The sequence below is a fragment of the Trachurus japonicus genome, chromosome 18 (genome assembly GCF_045865225.1).
Source record: "Trachurus japonicus isolate A0001 chromosome 18, Traja_1.0".
Lineage (NCBI taxonomy): Eukaryota > Metazoa > Chordata > Actinopteri > Carangiformes > Carangidae > Trachurus > Trachurus japonicus.
The window spans coordinates 10,805,659-10,826,606 of NC_140924.1; the positions used below are offsets into that span (position 1 = coordinate 10,805,659).

General features: G+C 40.1%; 1 protein-coding gene across 1 annotated transcript in view; it reads right to left on the bottom strand.

Annotated features, from left to right (window-relative positions):
• LOC146968728 (F-box/WD repeat-containing protein 7-like) overlaps positions 1-16,615 on the bottom strand; it is a 52,607-nt gene extending 35,992 nt beyond the window's left edge. The window contains exon 1 of the mRNA XM_085759570.1: positions 16,034-16,615. Within this exon, the coding sequence (XP_085615696.1) occupies positions 16,034-16,585 (552 nt within the window). The 5' untranslated portion in view covers positions 16,586-16,615. The remainder of the gene's footprint in view (positions 1-16,033) is intronic.
• Positions 16,616-20,948: the final 4,333 nt, after the last annotated feature.

Sequence of the window (20,948 nt, forward strand, 5' to 3'; positions counted from 1 at the left end):
CTGAAATGCACTTTGCTCAATAAAGAGCAAAATTAGTTTTTAAAGGCTTTAAAAAAAAATCTTGGTTTGAATTCTATAAAAGTGGGTCGCGACTTAATGACCATGGGAAAATGTGGAGCCCAGAGTGAGACTAGTTGAGAACCCCTGTTGTAGTGTATGGACTGTATTTTTTATCTAGTAGTTAGATGCTGTATAAAGAAGTAGTGGTAAGAAACTGTTCATGAGTAAAACATGTTTAAAAAAAGGAAGTAGCGGCGGACACAATGTTGCGGCTTAAATAGGGATAGTTCAACATTTTGGCAAACTGGCCCATTGCCATAATCCCTATAGTCATAGCAGTGGGTTCGTTACCTTTAATTGTCGGTGCAAGCTGTTTTTGGAACGGCGGAGCAGAGCCGTGAGCTGCTCAGAGCTACGCTACGGAGGCTCATGGGATTTCTTGGTTTCCCTCATCAAACTCATAAAATACACAATCCAACAACTCCACAACGCTCTGGTGGACAAGTTGTGACCTGCACATTCACCACGCTATGAGATAATAACACAACGTTACCAGACAGAGTTGTTTTAGAGGGAAATTCAGAGACTTCTCGCCAAAAAACTGCCCCCGACGGAACGCGCATCGGCGGTTTTGCATGAATTTACCTCTAAAACTAGCCGACAAAGCAGCCGACATTCACCATGCTGCTTCCAACATGTGATCATTAGATGAAGATGTAAAAAAGCTTTTTATTTCTTCCTTCGGTGGAAAAAAATCAACATTTCTAAAGTCGTTTTATCTGGATGTGGTTTTAGTTTGGTGTGTGTGTGTGTAAGGACGAAAATTGGAAGCAGAAAGACGGAGATGTTGAATTCAGATTTATGACAATAGGAGAAAACGAAGAAGATGAAGGAGGAATTAGGACCAGATTTGAAGGAAAAGAAAAGAAGGAGGGAGGACGTGTTGCAACGCAGAGGAAGGAAAGAAGGAAAGGAGTGATGAGTGAGAAGAGTCCAGAGTGTTTTGTTATTCATCAGTGGTCGAAACTGATATGACACACACACACAGATATAGAGATTTACAGGTTAACAGGGCCAGAGGTCAAAGGTCGTCCAGGCTGTGATTATCCTGATTGAGATGGGGGAGGAAGAGGGGGAGAGAGGGAGGAGGAGGATGTGGATCGGCGCCAGAGGGCGGGGTCAGAGCAGGTCGGGTGATTGACAGCTACGGCAACTGGCAAGCCGCCATTTTAACATTTAAAAGCCAGACTGGATGTGTGTTGCAGATATCTGTAATTCAGTTTTGCCTCTAGTCAAAAAGAACATTTCCGATATCCACAACTACGTTCTTCCTAGGACAAATGACGTCACTTTTGCCGTTCATGTGTATGGGGGTTTGTCATTACAGATATCTACAATTCAGTTGCAGATATCCACTATGTGAATTACGGATATCTGTAACTGAATTACGACTAGTACTAATTCCAGTTTGAGATATCTACAATTTGATTCTGACTAGTCATAATTCCAGTTCAAGATATCTTTAATTCACCTCAATTAAAGATATCTACAGTACATGTCCCTTTTCAGATATCTTAAATTAAGTTTTGACTATAGGCGAAATGACGTTGTAGATATCTCAAACTGGAATAAGGGATAGTTGTAATTCAGTTACAGATATCCGTAATTCACATAGTGGATATCTGCAACTGAATTGTAGATATCTGTAATGACAAACCCCAAACACATGAACGGCAAAAGTGACGTCATTTGTCCTAGGAAGAACGTAGTTGCGGATATCTGAAATGTTCTTTTTGACTTAAGGCAAAACTGAATTACAGATATCTTGAATGAAAAATCCAACTACTCAAAATGTAGTTACGACTAGTCAGAAAGACGTTGTTGATTATCTACGGATAGTCAAACTTAGCTTTTAAATGTTAAATCTGCTTGCCATACGACAGCTGCTGCAGGAGAGAGGTAAAAAAACAACAACCAAAGTGTGTGTTTTTGGAGAGGAGCGCTTGGTTTCAACACATTTGCAGCCAAACAAACAAACAAACAAACTGAGGATCAGAAAAAGGCAGCGACAAAATAATTAAAAAGGTTTGATCCCAGGATTCCCAGGCTGCATGCAGGGAGTGAGAGATGATTAATGAGATAAAAACAGAAACAAAAAGCAGAAAAACAAATGTTTCCCTCTGATCGTCAGGAAACACAGAGTCTGACAGAGTTGAATCGGACTTCAGACGATTGTTTCCTGGCTGCGTTTGCTCATGTGATGAGAACAGCCGGTTTATTGGTCTGGACACTTGAATGAAACACATGAATCCTCGTCCGGAGCTGTTGGACCAGAACGTGTCATAATCAGCCTGCAGGTGGTTCCAATAGATGTTTCTCTACCAAATATTAAAAACACATGTCGCTATCAAACAGTCGAGTACGACACCGACACCAACGCCTCTCTGACTGGACTGGGTTACATTAGACCTGATCCTAACGTCTGGTCCTGAGTGAACGTCTTGAGAAGTTGATGCCATCAAACAACTCCACAACGCTCTGGTGGACAAGTTGTGACCTGCACATTCACCACACTATGAGATAATAACACAACGTTACCACACAGAGTTGTTTTAGAGGGAAATACAGAGACTGCAGCTGAAAAACTGTCCCTGAAGGCAACGCGCATCAGCGGTTTTGCATGAATTTCCCTCTAAAACAACTCTGTCTGGTAACGTTGTGTTATTATCTCATAGCGTGGTGAATGTGCAGGTCACAACTTGTCCACAGAGCGTTTTGGAGTTGTTGGATTGTGTATTTGATGAGTTTGATGAGGGAAACCAAGAAATCCCATTAGCCTCCGTAGCGTAGCTCTGAGCAGCTCACGGCTCTGCTCCGCTGTTCTAAAAATAGCTTGCACCGACAATTAAAGGTAACGAACCTACTGCTATGACTATAGGGATTATGGCAATGGGCCAACTTGCCAAAATATTGAACTATCCCTTTTGCAGTCGCCGAGTCTAACAGAACGTTACCAGACTGAGTTGTTTTAGAGGTAAATACAGAGACTGCTTGCTGAAAAACTGAAAAGGTTTTGCATGAATTTACCTCTAAAACAACTCTGTCTGGTAACGTTGTGTTATTATCTCATTATCTCATCTCTAACGATCACATGTTGGAAGCAGCGTGGTGAATGTCGGCTGCTTTGTCGGCTAGTTTTAGAGGTAAATTCAATTCATGCAAAACCGCTGATGCGCGTTGCGTTCAGGGGCAGTTTTTTGGCGAGAAGTCTCTACATTTGCCTCTAAAACAACTCTGTCTGGTAACGTTGTGTTATTATCTCATAGCGTGGTGAATGTGCAGGTCACAACTTGTCCACCAGAGCGTTGTGGAGTTGTTGGATTGTGTATTTGATGAGGTGTTGGATGAGGGAAACCAAGAAATCCCATGAGCCTCCGTAGCGTAGCTCTGAGCATCTCACGGCTCTGCTCCACCGTTCTAAAAACATCTTGCACCGACTATTTAAAAGGTAACGAACCTACTGCTATGACTATAGGGATTATTATGGCAATGGGCCGACTTGCCAAAATGTTGAACTATCCCTTTAATGTTTGTGCTCCTGAGTTAAATAAAAGTGAAGTGAAGTCATCGCGACCTCTCGTATATATTTAATGATATTTAGATGAAGACTTTATTTTCTTAAACTCTCTTGTTCGTTCTTTTGTTTCTCCTCCTCCTCTCCATATTTCACATGTCTGTCTCAATAACGATCCCTCCATCCCTCCATCTCTCTCTCCCTCTCTCTCTTTGTTTTCGTCTCCACCCAGTCCCACTGTTAACTCTCTCTCTCTCTCTCTCTCTGTCTCTCTGGTATGCAGCAGCAGACCCACTGAGTCTGGGCTCGGCCTTGTAAAACCCCAAACTCTGTGTGTTCTGCATTAAAACAGCTGAGTCGTTCCCACACTCCAGAAATGTGTGTGTGTGTGTGTGTCTGAGAGCAATAACATCTTAAAGTGTGTGTTGACAAAACCTCTTCTGCATGTATGAGGAAACATGGGTGTGTATGTGTGTGCATAAGTGTGTATATGTGTGTGTATGTGTGTGTGTGTTTTATCCTCTGAGCTAACTACTGTCAGACACTGGAAACAGAGAAAACCACTTCAAAGACGTACACACACTTCAAAGGCCGAGGCAGATGTGGCTCCAGTGTATGTGTGTGTGTGTGTATATATGTGTGTGTGTGTGTGTTTGAGCCTGCGAGTGTGTGAAGAATCAATATGGAGCGCGGATCAGAGGAACGTGTGAAAGATTGATCAGAGCTTCAGGTTTCAGAGACGACTCAACAACATCCACCGAGCCCAGTTCACTTAGATTCACACACTTACACACACACTCAGACTCAACGATACACACACACACACACTGGAGGGGTCGGAGGTCACAAACACACTCACTTAACTCTTTTAAAACATAAACTATTGTGAAGAGAAACAAAATGAAACCATCTTTAGATACAGTTAAAACACCTTAAAGGTCCAGTGTGTAATGTTTGTCAAAGTTTATTGTAAAAATCTGAATATAGCCTGCTACTAACCCCATATTACGCACTGGACCTTTAAAGGGATAATCCGGCGTAAATTTAACCCTTGGTCTAACGCAGTGGTTCTCAAACTTCTTTACAAAAAAATTGAAGCAAACACCAGAATTACACAAATATTTGTTCTGAGACTGAAGAACATTACTTTTTAGTCGATATATACGTTCAAATTAGGGCCAATGGTGTAAATTTTTGAAAATGTTGTAGAGAAATTTCTGGAAAAAAGTTAAAAATTCTCAAAAAAAAAAAAAAAAATTCTAGAAAAACAGGCAAAATTTCTCAAAAAAGAAAAAAAAAAGTTAAAGAAAATACGATACGGCTCTATCTCCCTTGTTGCTGCACGCACAGTCGAAAGGATGGCATCTATCTGCTGGTCATGGACTCGGGAGTGAGGCAAGACACATAAAAAAAATGTTGGCGTATCCCTTTAAAGTCAGTTAAACCAAACACCTGAGTGAAAAAACCTCAGGCTTAAGGAGAAATGTTAATAATATAAGGTTTGTTATTTTGTGCGACCGACCAGCCTCAGGCAGACTGAAGATGCCGTTTCCCACGGCAACAGCCTCCTGTCAGCAGAACGGATGCTGTGGTCACTGACGGGATCTAAACACACGGGCCGAGTTGTGTGTTTCCAGGGGGAACGATTAGAGAGGTGCAATGCAGCAAACAACAGGTGCTTCATAAAGCAAATAAACACTGTGGCTGCAGAGTGTGTGTGTGTGTGTGTGTGTGTGTGTGTGTGTGTGTGTGTGTGTGTGTGTGTGTGTGTGTGTGTGTGTCTGTGTGTGTGTGTGTGTGTCTGTGTGTGTATCAATAATAGATGCAGAGAGTGTTGCAGGGATGTAAGGGACTTAGTGCTCATGTATATTTTAATGAGGAGCTCTCTCTGTGTGTGTGTGTGTGTGTGTGTGTGTGTGTGTCTCAGGGGAGAAATCGAGTGTTAACAATCAGGACAGAGGAGGAGGAGAGGAGGAAGAAGAAGAGAATACGTTTCCTCTCTGCGATGCATCGACACGTTCAACAGGAGAAAATACACAGGAACCAAACATACGAGCTGTTTGCATTGTTAAGACGATGTAAATTCTGCTTTTATTTCTGTAACTTTAATTTTAATAAGGTTGTTTTTTCAAAATAAAAGCCTTTTAAACATTATCTTTTTACTGTGTGGCCTCCACAGTATCAGATATTTAATCACAACACTTTGAAAATCTAGCTTCCCCTCAGTTTTGCCTCTCAGGCTACACACTGATACATTGAAATAACGCAATACTTTGTTTCGCAATAATGTATCGATATTCAAAAGCACTGAATAGATTTTTTTGTACTAACATTTCACATACAAACATTGAACGTAGTAGTAGTAGTGAACGTAGCTCAGTCAAAAAGGGGAAAAAAATCGCAATATATGGTATAATTGATAATATTCAGTGTTACAGTGTCCTCTTCTGTTTTTATTATGTTCTGTTAAGGTTTGGTTATATTGTCTTTTTCCTTTCTATGAATGCAGTTGTATAGGCACACTATTATACTTATTATTGTAGAGAGTCTAAGAGGAAGCAGGAAGTAACTCTCAATTTGGAGGTCTGCTGATTTTTTTAAATGAAACGCGATGTTTTAAAGAGGTTAAGGTCTTTTTTTTTCATAACACAATTCAATCAGATCACGAAATAAAAGTTTGACTCCCATTCACTTACATAGAGATTTTTTCTGAATTGAGGTCCCATGGCGAGCTTCTTTTCTTCTTTTCTTCTGCTTCTGCTTAGGCTCTCTATAATGAATTGCGTTATTAAGCTGCTCAGAGCTACGCTACGGAGGCTAATGGGATTTCTTGGTTTCCCTCATCAAACTCATCAAATACACAATCCAACAACTCCACAACGCTCTGGTGGACAAGTTGTGACCTGCACATTCACCACGCTATGATGAGATAATAACAGAACGTTACCAGACAGAGTTGTTTTAGAGGGAAATTCATGCAAAACAGCTGATGTGCGTTGCCTTCAGGGACAGTTTTTCATCAAACAGTCTCTGTATTTCCCTCTAAAACAACTCTGTCCGGTAACGTTCTGTTATTACCTCATAGCGTGGTGAATGTGCAGGTCACAACTTGTCCACCAGAGCGTTGTGGAGTTGTTGGATTGTGTATTTGATGAGTTTGATGATGAGGGAAACCAAGAAATCCCATGAGCCTCCGTAGCGTAGCTCTGAGCAGCTCACGGCTCTGCTCCGCCGTTCTAAAAACAGCTTGCACCGACAATTAAAGGTAACGAACCTACTGCTATGACTATAGGGATTATGGCAATGGGCCAATTTGCCAAAACGCTGTTGAACTATCCCTTTTAAAACTTGTGCAGTGGCCGAGTCAGGAGGTCGGATGAGGAAGGAGCGAGAGAAACAACATGAAGACGGAGATCAGAGGAAGACAAACAGGAGGAGGGAGGGCGAGAACGACGGGACTGAAGGTTTTACTGGCATTCTTCAAGTGTCGCCTTACACACTGTAAAACACAGACACAGAGAGAGAGTGTGTGTGTGTGTGTGTGTGTGTGTGTGTGTGTGTGTGTGTGTGTGTGTGTGTGAGAAAAGGAGAAAAGGAGAGAAGGAGAGAAGGAGAGAGGACAATGAGGAACAGGTGCTGCACAGAAACACACGTGGAGCCGCAACACAGACGCTCCCCCTCCGGAACCGACCAATCGGAGCGTGGGAGCTGCCGTCGGGTTACCACGGTGACGACGCAGTAGACGACGACGAGAGCGGAGACTGAAGACTTTTTTATTTGTACAACAAGTAGCACCTGGTCCGTCCGTCCGTCCGTCCGTCCGTGGTTACGACAGCACATCCGACTGTTTTAACGTGTTAATGAAAGAACTGAAATGCAACGAATCGTGTACGTTTTTCTATCAAAGTGAATTAATTTGTCCTGGATGTGATAAAGTTTGGGTATTGATTGACTGATCGATTGATGATTCCAGCAGATCGGATGCTGTTGCCACTGACGACTGTTTAGAAACTGTAAGATCATGAGTCAAGAACCAAAAACAAAGTGTCTTCAACACTTTAAAGCAAAAGTAAGCAGAATATTTGTGTTAATATAAGTCTTAAATAGTTATATCTTCCAACAACAATCACTTCTATAGAGTGTTTGGTCTGAAACACGGGTCTGTCAGTCACTCTGCTCTTCTCTGAGCCGAAGAGAAAACTTTCCTTGTATCCTACAACCTTTATCCAATGAGGAGAGAGAACGGCATGAAGGGGCGGTCCTCTCTGTGTGTGCAGCCAAGGGATGCGCGTGAATGTGGTGACGTAGGGACGAGGGTGGGGACTGCTAACTCCATCGGCTGACAGGAAGTTAGCCAAAACCACCAGATCGCTTTACTTCTGCTTTAGCTCTCTCTCAACACTTTAACTCTCTCTTGTTCAAGTTAAAAGTTACATCCCATCTGATTGGCACAAAACTATAGCAACTAACTAGGCCTCTCTCTCTCTCTCACACACACGCACGACGATATTGCTCATTTTTAAAAAAAAGAAGACAATATGCTTATACACGCATCTCATATCGACGGCCTTTCTGGTCTGATGTTTATCGCCCGGTGAGTTTAGAAACTAGATTCTCCACTTCGTTCATGTTAGCAAAGACAGTTTAGAGCGGTAAAGTAATGCTACCTGTGATGCTAGCGCCTAGCGCCGCTGTTTCTGTCTCCTCCCTCCCACAACAACACAACTTTCCCTCCGGTTCCTGTCATTGGTCTGAAAACAGCGGTGTTGGGCTAAATGAAATTAGCCCCAATGACAAGTAAACCAAGGGGGCGTTGTCATGACGCCTGTCAATCACTGACCCTGCTGATTGGTCAGAACCGATCGGCCTGTGGGCTGAATGAAATTTGCCCACACAGTCGGTCAATGGCGAGGGCGGGACATGAGACCTGTCAATCATCCACAGTCGGAAAATGAATGAGAGCAGACTGGGTGAGCTGGGGCTGATTAAAATTAGCCCATTTAGAGATATCCTGTGTTTTTCTTGAAACTATTTAAAGGGACAACGAGGAGTTTCTATTTGGTTATAAAAAAGTCTCACGTTAATGTGGATGAATCTACGTTACCCACACTTGTTAATGGGCCCATTTTCGATAAATATATTGTTCTGTCTCTATCGTTACTTTGTTATTATTAGTGGTGGTGGAAATGCTGGTCGAGCCGACCAGCGTTTCCTTAATTTTGGTTTCGTGGCGAGTCATGAGAATAACGCCACCGAATCACCGTTTATGGTGGGAACTACGACGGTATGTGATCGTCTTCCAACCTCTGACTTTAATTCTTGATGAATGAAAACATGAGTCTGTCTTGTGCCGGGCAAAGAATTTCACGGTGCACGCGGAGGCTCATAAATGTAGTGTGAAAACGCTTCGCTTTTCCAAAACTCCTCGTTGTCCCTTTAATATTGTTGCCACTTCGGATTTCACTAAGACTTATAACAATCTGTTGTATGTTATTTTGAGAATATTTTTCCTCATCTTTTGTTGTGTAATGCCGACACAGCTCGGTCTCCTGTCACTCACTATGAAGTGTCCAGTAAAGGAGACGAGTGTGTGACGGTTCAAACGTTCAAGAGTTCAACCGGACGTTCAACGACTTGAGTCACTGAACCCGTTCGTCCCTCTGAGTCTCTGCTCTGTAACTCACAGATCGCAGGTTCAAACCCTCCGTCCTGCTGACGAGCACAAGACTCCAGGAATGCTGCCGCAGCTCGAGGTATTTCTGTGTGTGTGTGTGTGTGTGTGTGTGTGTGTGTGTGTAGTGCGCTGACTCGGCGAGATCGGCCGTCGGACCTAACTGGCTGGAATGCTGCCCGGCGCTGGAATGTGACCTTGTGCGCTCACACACACACACACACACACACACACACAGATGGGTATGTGGGTGTGTTAAGGTGTGTATGAGTGGAATAAAGACACACCGAGACCATTAGGAGATGTTTTTCTTCCTCCTATAAAAGGTCGAGTCCACATCAGACGACTCAGCGCTCAGTTTGTCCTCCGATCGGGGGGCGCGGCCCGATCCCAGGTCGGCCACAAACAAGTCATTCTTCACTGTGTTGTGTCTGTTGTGTTGTATATTGTGGTGGTTTTACTGCTCCAGGTGGAGTTGGACTCTCTGATCTGGACGCAAAACGATCAAACATGTTTAATTTTTATGTTTAAAGGGGAACTACGCAACTCCAGTCTTGCTAACCCTCCTCTCCTCCATGTGCATTTGTTTTCAACGAAGCTGGTGAGAAATCAATCCATGGAGCGGAGGATAACGTTATTTATCATCTACCATGTTACCATGTGTATATCTGTGTAGTCTATATTTACAAAATGTACTTATTTTCTGTGTTTGAACTTGTTTTATTGGTTTCATATATTGGTATTTTATTGCATTTTATGGATTTAAAGTCTTATGTGTTGTTTATTTTATGTTTAGTTTTGTGTTTTCGTACACTGGGGTTTTTAAAGTGCTTTATAAATAAAGTTGGTATGGTATGTTTGATTGTTCGCAGAAAAAACAAATAAATAAAAAAACACTTGGAGCTGTGTCTTCAAGTCAAAATTAGGTCAAAATCTATATGAATGAACTGTGTATGAAAGGATAGAGGGCCTTTAATTTGAAGGGCCGGATACAGGAATTCATGACACCCACTCACTGTTGGTTTTTAAGTTCAGTATTTATCAAGTTCTCAACCTGTGTGACGTGTGAGAACAGTGTCTGACCGGACCAATGGACCTAAATGACAACGAACTGGTCGACCAAGAAAATCTTTGGTTGGGCGGCAGCTCTAGTAGTCTTATCTGTCATAAATAAACAAGAGATTACGGGTCGGAGGTTCTGATCTTACAAGGTTGGTTGGTTGGAGGTAAATTCATGCAAAACCGCTGATGTGCGTTGCCTTCAGGGACAGTTTTTCATCAAGCAGTCTCTGTATTTCCCTCTAAAACAACTCTGTCTGGTAATGTTGTGTTATTATCTCATAGCGTGGTGAATGTGCAGGTCACAACTTGTCCACCAGAGCGTTGTGGAGTTGTTGGATTGTGTATTTGATGAGTTTGATGAGTGGAAACCAAGAAATCCCATTAGCCTCCGTAGCGTAGCTCTAAAAATAGCTTGCACCGACAATTAAAGGTAACAAACCTACTGCTATGATGACTATAGGGATTATGGCAATGGGCCAGTTTGCCAAAATGTTGAACTATCCCTTTAAAGATCAGGGACAGAAACACTGGAGGATAATGGCTGAAATCTGCCCGTATATGGGCCGGACTCGGGCCGAGGATCACACGTTTGATTCCACTTCCTGAGCTCCATCATGGTCAATAGTTTTAGATATGGCAAAGCGAGGTACGACTTTAACTGTCCTCCGTCACCACGGCGACGCTGCTAACCAGCCAGGATCATTCAGTCCCATCTGGAGAGAGTTTCCCACCGTGTTACAGCTGTTTCTCCACTGACGCCGATTAGTGTGTGTAGGGAAAAAAACGAGTCACAGGACGGCGGTCACACTGAGCAACATGAAATCAACTCTTCCTGCTCCTCGTCGTCGGCGTCGGCAACGGACGAGGTCGACGGACAGGAAATGAACCGTGACGCGTTCGGGATCATCCGTCGTCGCTCCTCCACAGAGGAAACACCTCAATCAGGACCCTGTGATGTGTGTGTGTGTGTGTGTTCACATACCAGACGTGCCACTGCTGCTCTAATGTGCTTGTGTTCACACCAGTCATCTGACCCTAGCATGATCTGTGTGTGTGTGTGTGTGTGTGTGAGATCTGAGTGAATTATCGAACAGATTGAATTTGTCGACGTAGAAAACTGGTTTACAACAAAGATAAACCTCTGACCTCGGCATTAAACTGCATTAATATACTGTAGGCCTAATTCCTGCGTGTGTGTGTGTTTGGTTAAACCATCATTGTGAGGACATTCATTGTTGTTTTGTCAGGCTGTTTGATGATTCACACTTTCATAATTACAGGGATAGTTCAACATTTTGGCAAATTGGCCCATTGCCATAATCCCTATAGTCATAGCAGTAGGTTCGTTACCATTAATTGTCGGTGCAAGATATTTTTAGAACGGCGGAGCAGAGCCGTGAGCTGCTCAGAGCTACGCTACAGAGGCTCATGGGATTTCCTGGTTTCCACTCATCAAACTCATCAAATACACAATCCAACAACTCCACAACGCTCTGGTGGACAAGTTGTGACCTGCACATTCACCACGCTATGAGATAATAACACAACGTTACCAGACAGAGTTGTTTTAGAGGGAAATACAGAGACTGCTTGCTGTAAAACTGTCCCTGAAGGCAACGCACATCAGCGGTTTTGCATGATTTTCCCTCTAAAACAACTCTGTCTGGTAACGTTGTGTTATTATCTCATAGCGTGGTGAATGTGCAGGTCACAACTTGTCCACCAGAGCGTTGTGGAGTTGTTGGATTGTGTATTTGATGAGTTTGATGAGTGGAAACCAAGAAATCCCATGAGCCTCCGTAGCGTAGCTCTGAGCAGCTCACGGCTCTGCTCCGCCGTTCTAAAAACAGCTTGCACCGACAATTAAAGGTAACGAACCTACTGCTATGACTATAAGGATTATGGCAATGGGCCAATTTGCCAAAACGTTGAACTATCCCTTTAAAGGTTTAAAGGAGCCGGGGAATGTGAATTATACCAACGAGTCTCACAACTATAGAGAGACCAGTGTGTGTGTGTGTGTGTGTATAATCTCCCATATGTGTAGTAATCTAGAAAAAAAATGCTCTTAGATTACAGAGCATGTCTCCCCAGATTAGTGCCCTAGATTCTCAGTCCGCACGCACACACACACACACACACACACACACACACACACACACACACACACACACACACACACAGACACACACACACACACACACACAGACACACACATGGTCAAATCAATTGTCCGTCATCAGATCTCGTCTCCACGTCGCTGCCTCTAGTGGCCACAGACCAGAACTGCACCGCCGCCGCCACATGAATTAATTAACCATCAGTGTGTGTGTCTGTGTGTGTGTGTGTGTGTGTGTGTGTGTGTGTGTGTGTGTGTGTGTGTGTGTGTGTGTGTGTGTGTGTTTTACGATGAGAGTTCCCATAGGAGCAGCAGACTTCATATCCCATGATCCCGATGGAGCGGCGAGTCGTGTGAGGAATCTGAGGAATGTCGACTGCTGCACATTCCTGCACACACACCTACTGTCTGTGTGTCTGTGTGTGTGTGTGTGTGTGTGTGTGTAATAGAAAAAGTGGCTGCAACTAACAGTTAAATTACTGTCATTGATTAATTGACTGATTTTGTGTCAGTTACATTTCAGGAAATTGCCGCTTCACTTAATATCATTGTTTCATAAATGAGGCGTTCAAGTGTCTTTTGTTGAATCGTTAATGAGAACGTCAGATATATATTTAGTCTATGATCAACTCTGGTCACAGTTTAACTCCTCTGAAGTTTAGTTTAAGTGTTGTAATGTATAACAAAGCGACACAGGAATCAGTCCTGCCTGTTGCTATTAAGCTGTTTAACTGTGTTTACTGAGTATATTAAACTCTAAGGACACGTACATATGTGAATTATTATTATATTTTCATTTATTCTTATTCCATTTCATCTTATTTATTGTATTCTGTTCATATTCTGCTTTTATTTGAGCAATAATAGTTTATTTATCCATGTATATCACACTTTATGTTGATTTCTCATACGATTCAAAGATAAACTTCCCTGTGGGGATTTATACATTTTTAAATTTTATTCTATTTCTCTACCTTGCACAAGCTATGTGATTATTATTTCTTTTCTGCAATAATTTGTTTGATCAAGGTGAGGTCATGTCCTAAGCCTTTCGGGTTTCAGACCTCACCTGCACATTTCTTTTCTTACTAGTACGAGAGATAAAGTAAATGTTTTGTTCTATTTTATATGTGGAAATAAATAAAGTCTAAAAAGTCTGGGGATCAATAAAGTGTTTCTGAACCTGAACGCAGCACGACGAAGCCTCGACTCGATACGAACGACAGCAGGTCACGTGACGCTACTAGTGTCGTTCCATTGTTAAGAGTGAAAGGCAGACAGACACACACACACTTTCACACAGAGGGAGCAGGTGGTGTTTGGTTTGTTTGTAAAGACGACCAAACAGCAGACACAATGGCACCTGAATGCCACACACACACACACACACACACACACACACACACACACACAGACGCTGATGTCATCGTCCACCACATACACACACACACACACACACACACACACACACACGCACACGGACAACACAACAGGTCAGTGTGTAACCAGGCCTCCAGTTGTTCGGATACTAATCTATCTGATCAGATTTTTGATAACGGATCAAATCAAATCTTGAAAATGAGTCGTTTCAAAACTAAAATCTTTGATCGCAGCAGTTTGGTGGATTCAGGAGCAAAAATGTGATTTAAATTCAACTCAAACTGGTCAAATAAACAACATATTATAATGAAGTATAAACATTTATTATTGATTCACCTGAGTTTTAAACCATTGAAGTTATTCAAGTTAATAAAGTTAACGCTTAATTATTTCACAAATGAAGAACTTTTCCCCAACTTCTGGATCATTTAATGATGTTTGACATTTATTTATGTATTTTTGACTCATTTTTACTTATGTGCTATGTTTTAAATGGTTTTATTGGTTTTATATAGTGTTTTTTTAATGCATTTTATGTTTATTGGTTTTATTCTGTTTCGTTTTATGTACATTTTGTGTCTTATGCCGATTTTATGTTTAATTTTGTACAGCACTTTGGTCCACTGGGTTTTTAAAGTGCTTTATAATCAAAGCTGGTGTGGTATGGTATGGTATTCGGAGTTTGAATTTGACACATGGAGAAATATTCACAATATATTTGACTCATGTGCTGTAGATTTGATTATTTTTAATGTATTTAAACAGCCAGACCAGATACAAACACCCCATTTTTTAAACAAAATCCACTCTGAGTGACCAGATAAGTCAAAGTCTGGCTGTTTAAAGACATAAAAGAAACAAAAAACAGCACAGAAAACAACACAAACTGCCCCTTTACACATTTACACTGAGCTTTGAACAACTGGGATAAAAGAAAAGACGGATCACGTGACCCTGGACGGAAAAACAAGGATTTTTTTACAGATTGAACCTTTAAAACAGCTGGGTCAAGGTCGCCCCCTGCTGGCCGCTGCCTCGCTGCACAACCAACCGATCCTCCACAGCTCAACCCTCAGAGACGATCGATCCGCTGATTGATCCATCGGCCAGAATCAATATTTAATAACTCTGAGCTTCAGATTCAACATCAACACAGAGAAGTTTTAACTTTTCCACCGTAGAAACATCTACAGTTTGACCATTTTCTTTAAAAAACCACAGAGACTCAGAGAGAGAAACACTGTTCTCATGTTCAACGTCCGACTAGAGAAGAATCAATAAATTATAAATAAATCGATCAATTCAGAAACTCTTCAGCTTTTATGAACTCACTTTGAAACTGTAAATGCTGATCTAATGAATTCACAGCGAGCTGCATAAATACAATAAATAAGACGTATAAATGTTCATTATTTCCAACATGTTGACAAATACACCTTGATCAAGCAAAGTATTAATAGCTTTTCTTTTATAGATACAGCTCTGGAAAAAAACAAGAGACCACTTTCACAAATGTTTCTTAAAAGCATCTCTACATGTATGACAGTCGTTCTTTTCTTTTCTTTTTTTAAACAAACACAAACACAACTCGTTCTACTTAATGAGACTCTGATGAGGTCATCACCTGAACCACATCTGGTTTTATATAAAAACCACTGCTGGGATTAAACATCGACATTATCCCACAAAAACTGATTTATAAACTCTTCCTGAGTTAAAATATTCTTGCTGTGTTGTTCAGGAATAAATATGAACATGTTTTCTTTGCATTATTATTATTCAAGGTCTGAAAAGACTTGATATTTTTTGTTATTTAGACTAGATTAGTCATTTTCAGCCAATAAAAGCTCTAAATGACGATATTTTTTTTTCAATTTTGGGAGAAATGTTGTCGGTAGTTGATAGAATAAAACAAAAACAAAAAAAATAGAATTTTACTCAAACACAAACCTATAAATAGTGAAACCAGAGAAACTGATCATTTTGGGAGTGGTTTTTCCAGAGCTGTATTGATATTTACTATGCTTTTATATTAATATTTTTAATGTTTTATGTTCATTTCGTGTCTTTTCTGTCAGTTTTTGTGTAAAATGTGAAAATAAAAACAAAAACTTAAACTTTTTTTTCTCCACCACATTGTTGTTGTCATAGTAACAACAACCTGTGCACCTGCTTCTCCATGGACGTATTCAAACCGGCCAATCACGTGCGAGGCGAGCGGTCTTACCTGGCTCTGCAGGTGCAGCGACGGTGACGTCACCTCCTCCTCCTCTTCCTCCTCAGCTTCCTCTTCCTCTTTTCCCTCCTCCTCCTCCTCCATCTCTCCATCCTTCCTCTCCTCCTCCTCCTTCTTCTCTTCTTCTTCCTCTTCTTTCTTCTCTTTGACGTCCTCGTCCTCCGTCCGTGTGATCTGATTGGCCGTTTCGAGGTGCGTGGTGCCAAAGGGCTCGGACGGACAGGACTCGTCCTCCTCGATGGTAACTATGGCGACTCTGACCTCGTCTTCGTCCTCGCCGTCGTCATCGTCGCCTCCTCCCGCTCCTCCTCCTCCTCCTCTTCCTCGGGACAGGAAGGGGGAGGAGTTAAAGGAGGAGGAGGCGGAGATCGGAGTGTGTCCACCAATCAGCTCTCTCCGCACTCTGAACTCCGTCGCCTTCATCCTCTCCTCCTCTTCCTCCTCCTCCTCCTCTTCCTCTTCTCTCCTCCTGGATGGAGTTATCACCGTCTCCTCCTCTTCCTCCTCCTCCTCCTCTTTATGCACACAATCCTCTCTCTCCATCTTTTCTCCACTCGTCTGTTTCTTCTGTCGTTCGTCACAGAGCGGAGGCAAAGAGATTCATCCTGAGGAGAGAGAAGGAGATAAAAGATCAATTAAAACTCATTAATAATAACAATAAAAACAATAACAACAATAAACCACGGCCATCACAGTTCTACTAGGGGTGGGGTAAAAAATCTATTCACATAAATATCGCGATATCTTTTTTGACGATTTTTAAATCGATTTCTTTTTTCAAAAATCGATTTTTTTTTTTTTTTGAATTTTTTTAAATATTGTGCAATGTGCATTTGTTAGCCTTTTTTACATACAGAGAGTACAGGTTTTGAAAAGGGTTTACGTTCACTTTATAATGGAGTATGTTATTTATAGGCTCCTACAGTATTTGTGTGCAGATAAATGTTAAAAATGCTAAAGACTAAAAATCGAGAGAATCGGCAATATCGTAGAATCGCAATTTAAATCGAATCGGCATCCAAAAAAATCGTAGAAGAATCGAATCGGGAGAAAAGCGTATCGTCCCAGCCCTATAAGTTCTACTGTCTTCTATTGTTAAAATACAGCTGCATCTCAATAAATCTGAATATTATGGAAAAGTTCCGACCATAAGCGATGCCAACTAGCGATTCGCCGGGCAGCGTCGGGGAAACCGAAACTAGGAAATGCTGGGCGAGTCGACCACCAAATAATAATATCATTCAAAATAACTATAAAGACAAAACAATATATTTATTGAAAATGGACCCATTAACAAGTGTGGGTAACGTAGATTCATCCACATTAGTATGAGACTCTTTTATAACCAAAAGAAAACTCCTCAGGGTCTCTTTAAAAATGCTTCTTTAAAAAAAAATGTTTTGGTCTTTTGTAAAATTCAATTTTTTTGAGATACTGAACTTTAAGTCTTCATTTTATATATATATATATATATATATATATATATATATATATATATATATATATAAGTCTTAATCATTTTAATTGAAAGAAATAAGATAAAGACATGAAATGTTTATAATGTATTAGTTTGACTTTTTTCATTGAATTACTGACATAGCTAAATAAAGTTTTGAATATACAGGGAATGTGTCGTCTGTAACTTTATGCCTTTTGGAGATCATTTCATCTTCCACTTGCTGTTCACATGAACAGATATTTTGAGCAGGGGTGCCTAAACTTTTGCAGGACACTGTAGTGGTACACTTTTCTCTGAAATGTAGGAAGATAAAGCTTAGTTAAGTTTATTTCGGTCTTTAGTTTGATACAACAGCAGCAGCAGCTCATTGTGCAACATAAATACAGCAGTGATAAGGTCCAAGAAAAGATGACAAAACAACTATAAGCAAAGTAAAGAAAGAAAGAAAGAAAGAAAGAAAGAAAGAAAGAAGCCGTTCAACAGACATTCAGAGGGAACTACGTAGTCATTTATAGTGTGTAGTGTGTGTTACTTTGCAGTAACTCAAAGTTGTTTAGTGTCAGTGAAGTTTCTCTAAGTTTATTCTACATAAAGCGCTGCAATGTGACTAAACTACCGATACGAGGCTTTAAAAACAAAGTTAAAGTGAAGTTAAAGTATTAAATAAAAAGAACCAAACTGACCTTTTATGCACAGAAACTTTTAAACTGCAGCTCCTCCGGACTTTTAATTTTTAAACACCGGTGTTTCTTTCTCTCTTTTTCTTTCTTTTTTCTCTCCAGAGCTTCAGTTCTTCAGCTCGAAGCGGAACAACAACGCGACCTCACGCTGAACTTCTCCAACTCCACGTTTTTTCTTTTTTGCGTGTTTTCATTACAAACTAAAGAAAAAAAACAACTAAACTTCCCACCACTTTCAGTTTTTTTTTTGTACCTTCCTCTTGCACATGGACCTTTGTTTGGCGCGTAGTAATGACGTCACTCTTACGCGGTACGCGCCTTTACGTTTTTTTCTTTTCTTTTCTTTTTTCAAAGCTAAACTGTTGATTCTTATTTATTTATTTATTTCTTTTAAACAAATGCATTTACAAACTAGTCAGGCAAATATTATATCTGTCCACAATTTAACAAGAGCAGACATCATGTATCAGAGATAAGAATTAAGAATAACATTAAATAAACAAAAATTAAGATTAAATTAAGAGTAAAAAACAAAACAAACACATATCAAATATAGAAGGGAAGAGAAAAAGTAAATAAATAAATAGATAAAAACATACATTAAATCGTCCAGGATTAAAACAATTGTTACGCTACATTAGTCAGATCATTTTTGAACATTGCATAGAGGTCTTTGGCATGTTTTGACTTAATAAATTTTAGGGACTTAATATGGAGATGGAATTCATTTAAAAAGTATGTGAAGATTGGGTGGAGTTTTTAGATATTTGGCTTTGTGACTAAAGAATTTGGCTTAGTAAGACATTTATCGTTAAATCCAATTGTTTGTCTTTTAATATAACACCATAGGTAATACTATTGTAGTTTAAGTCTGGCATTGTTGGTTCTTTTCTTTTCAACCAGTCTGTAAATAATTTCCAGAACAGTCGGGTTTTAGAGCATGTAATAAAGAGGTGCTCTGTTGTTTCAATATCATCTTCACAGAAAACACACAAATTACTTTCAAATCCAAATCTGTTGATTCTTCTTAACGACGTCGAAATGCAACTGGATGTAAGTCATTTACAATTAAATGTAGTTATAGTTTATAGTTTGTTAGGTTGTAGTTTATTTAACAGCTTGTAATCATATTAAAGATTTTTTTTTTTTTAAGAAGACACTCCAGCTTAATTATCATCTTCAGCCAAAAAGCACTTGAAAATCCAACAAAACATAGTCACAATGTCTGCTTGTTAATTAGTTTTGAGGTTACAAAGCTACAATTTAAAGGAGAACAAAAGACAATACTTTTTCTTTGTTTCCTTTCCAGTGATGAGTGATGAAACCTACCATTAATATTACTAAGCATTACGATTATATTGGAACCTGCATTTTGGGCTTAGATAAAGAAACAAAAGCAACGACGAAAGGGAAAACACATGCTCAGAACTGTTCATTATAAATAATAAGTTGCTGTATTGCTTTATGAGACTGTGACTGCATGTAATGTAATGTATAGCTTTGCAGTTTGAGGCAAAATGGCCCTGAAGCGTGTTCATTTGTAATTTCGGACAGGGAATCAACTCAATAAACCATTAGAGCCATAAGACCTGCTCTTGCTCATTTACAGCAGCTAATTAGTGGCAGTGAAATATTCATTAGGGTGTAAAATAAGTGAATATTAAAGAATTGACTCAAAAAATAACAAATAAAACACACAACAATGTCAACAAGGAATAATACTTTATTAATTAGTATATAGATTATGTATTTATACATATATTTATCAAATATTACCTACATGTATACATAAATAGAGACAGAAACTTACAAATATCCTCATATTAACAAACTTGGCACCGCAGACTTTTCCCAGTGAGTCAGACACTGTTGGTTTGAATCAGAGACACTTTAAATAAATATCTCCTCGTCTAAACTAGTCACTATTTTTTAAAACTACATGATTCTCAGTGATTTAGCAGGTTTTAAATTTTCTCTCTTTCTTTAATAGTAATTATAATAATGATATAATTTTAATTTCAATCAGGCCAGATGTACAGAGATTCCTCAGCTCGGTTAGTGAAGTTAAAGGTGCAGAATCAAAGAGGAATTTAAGACATAAAACAATGTTGTTTAATCGGAGGGGAGACAGCCAGGAAACACCCTGCTGGGGTTCAGTCACATCACTTAAACCATAAACACTGAAGAAAAGACAATTATCCTTTCTTTATTTTTAAATCTCATCACATATTCATGGATGCATATTTATTTCCTTCCCTTGTAAACCACCAATGTGAAAGCACTCAGAAAACCTGCAGCGAGTCCAGGTATGTAAAGGTTCATGCTTGGATCCCATGAGGCCTTACTTTATTTTTAAATGCGTTATTTTCTCAGGGACACAAAAATAATCATTAAAACTCTCTGAACACTGTTGCTTTATGTCAGGGAAACTGTCGCTGAGCTCTAGAAGAAAGAAAAATTGAGAGTTACCTACACCTAAACTTGGCAGATATATGAAAGTGGGTCTGGTTACAAAGTAAGAGCTAGCAAACACCAAGAGAAGTGCAGAAATCTGGGGTTATTAATGTTACACAAGTCTCAATTATATGGCTAAAGAAGTAAAACGGGGATAAAACCACTGACTAATTCATCTATAATAGTGGGAATGCTGAAATGTCTCAGTTTCAATAAACACGTCCATGATTGACAAACTGGTAGAAGACATCTTTGACTTACGAGGAGGAGGAACCCTGTGTGTTGAACAGGTGCTACAATACCACTAAGGCTG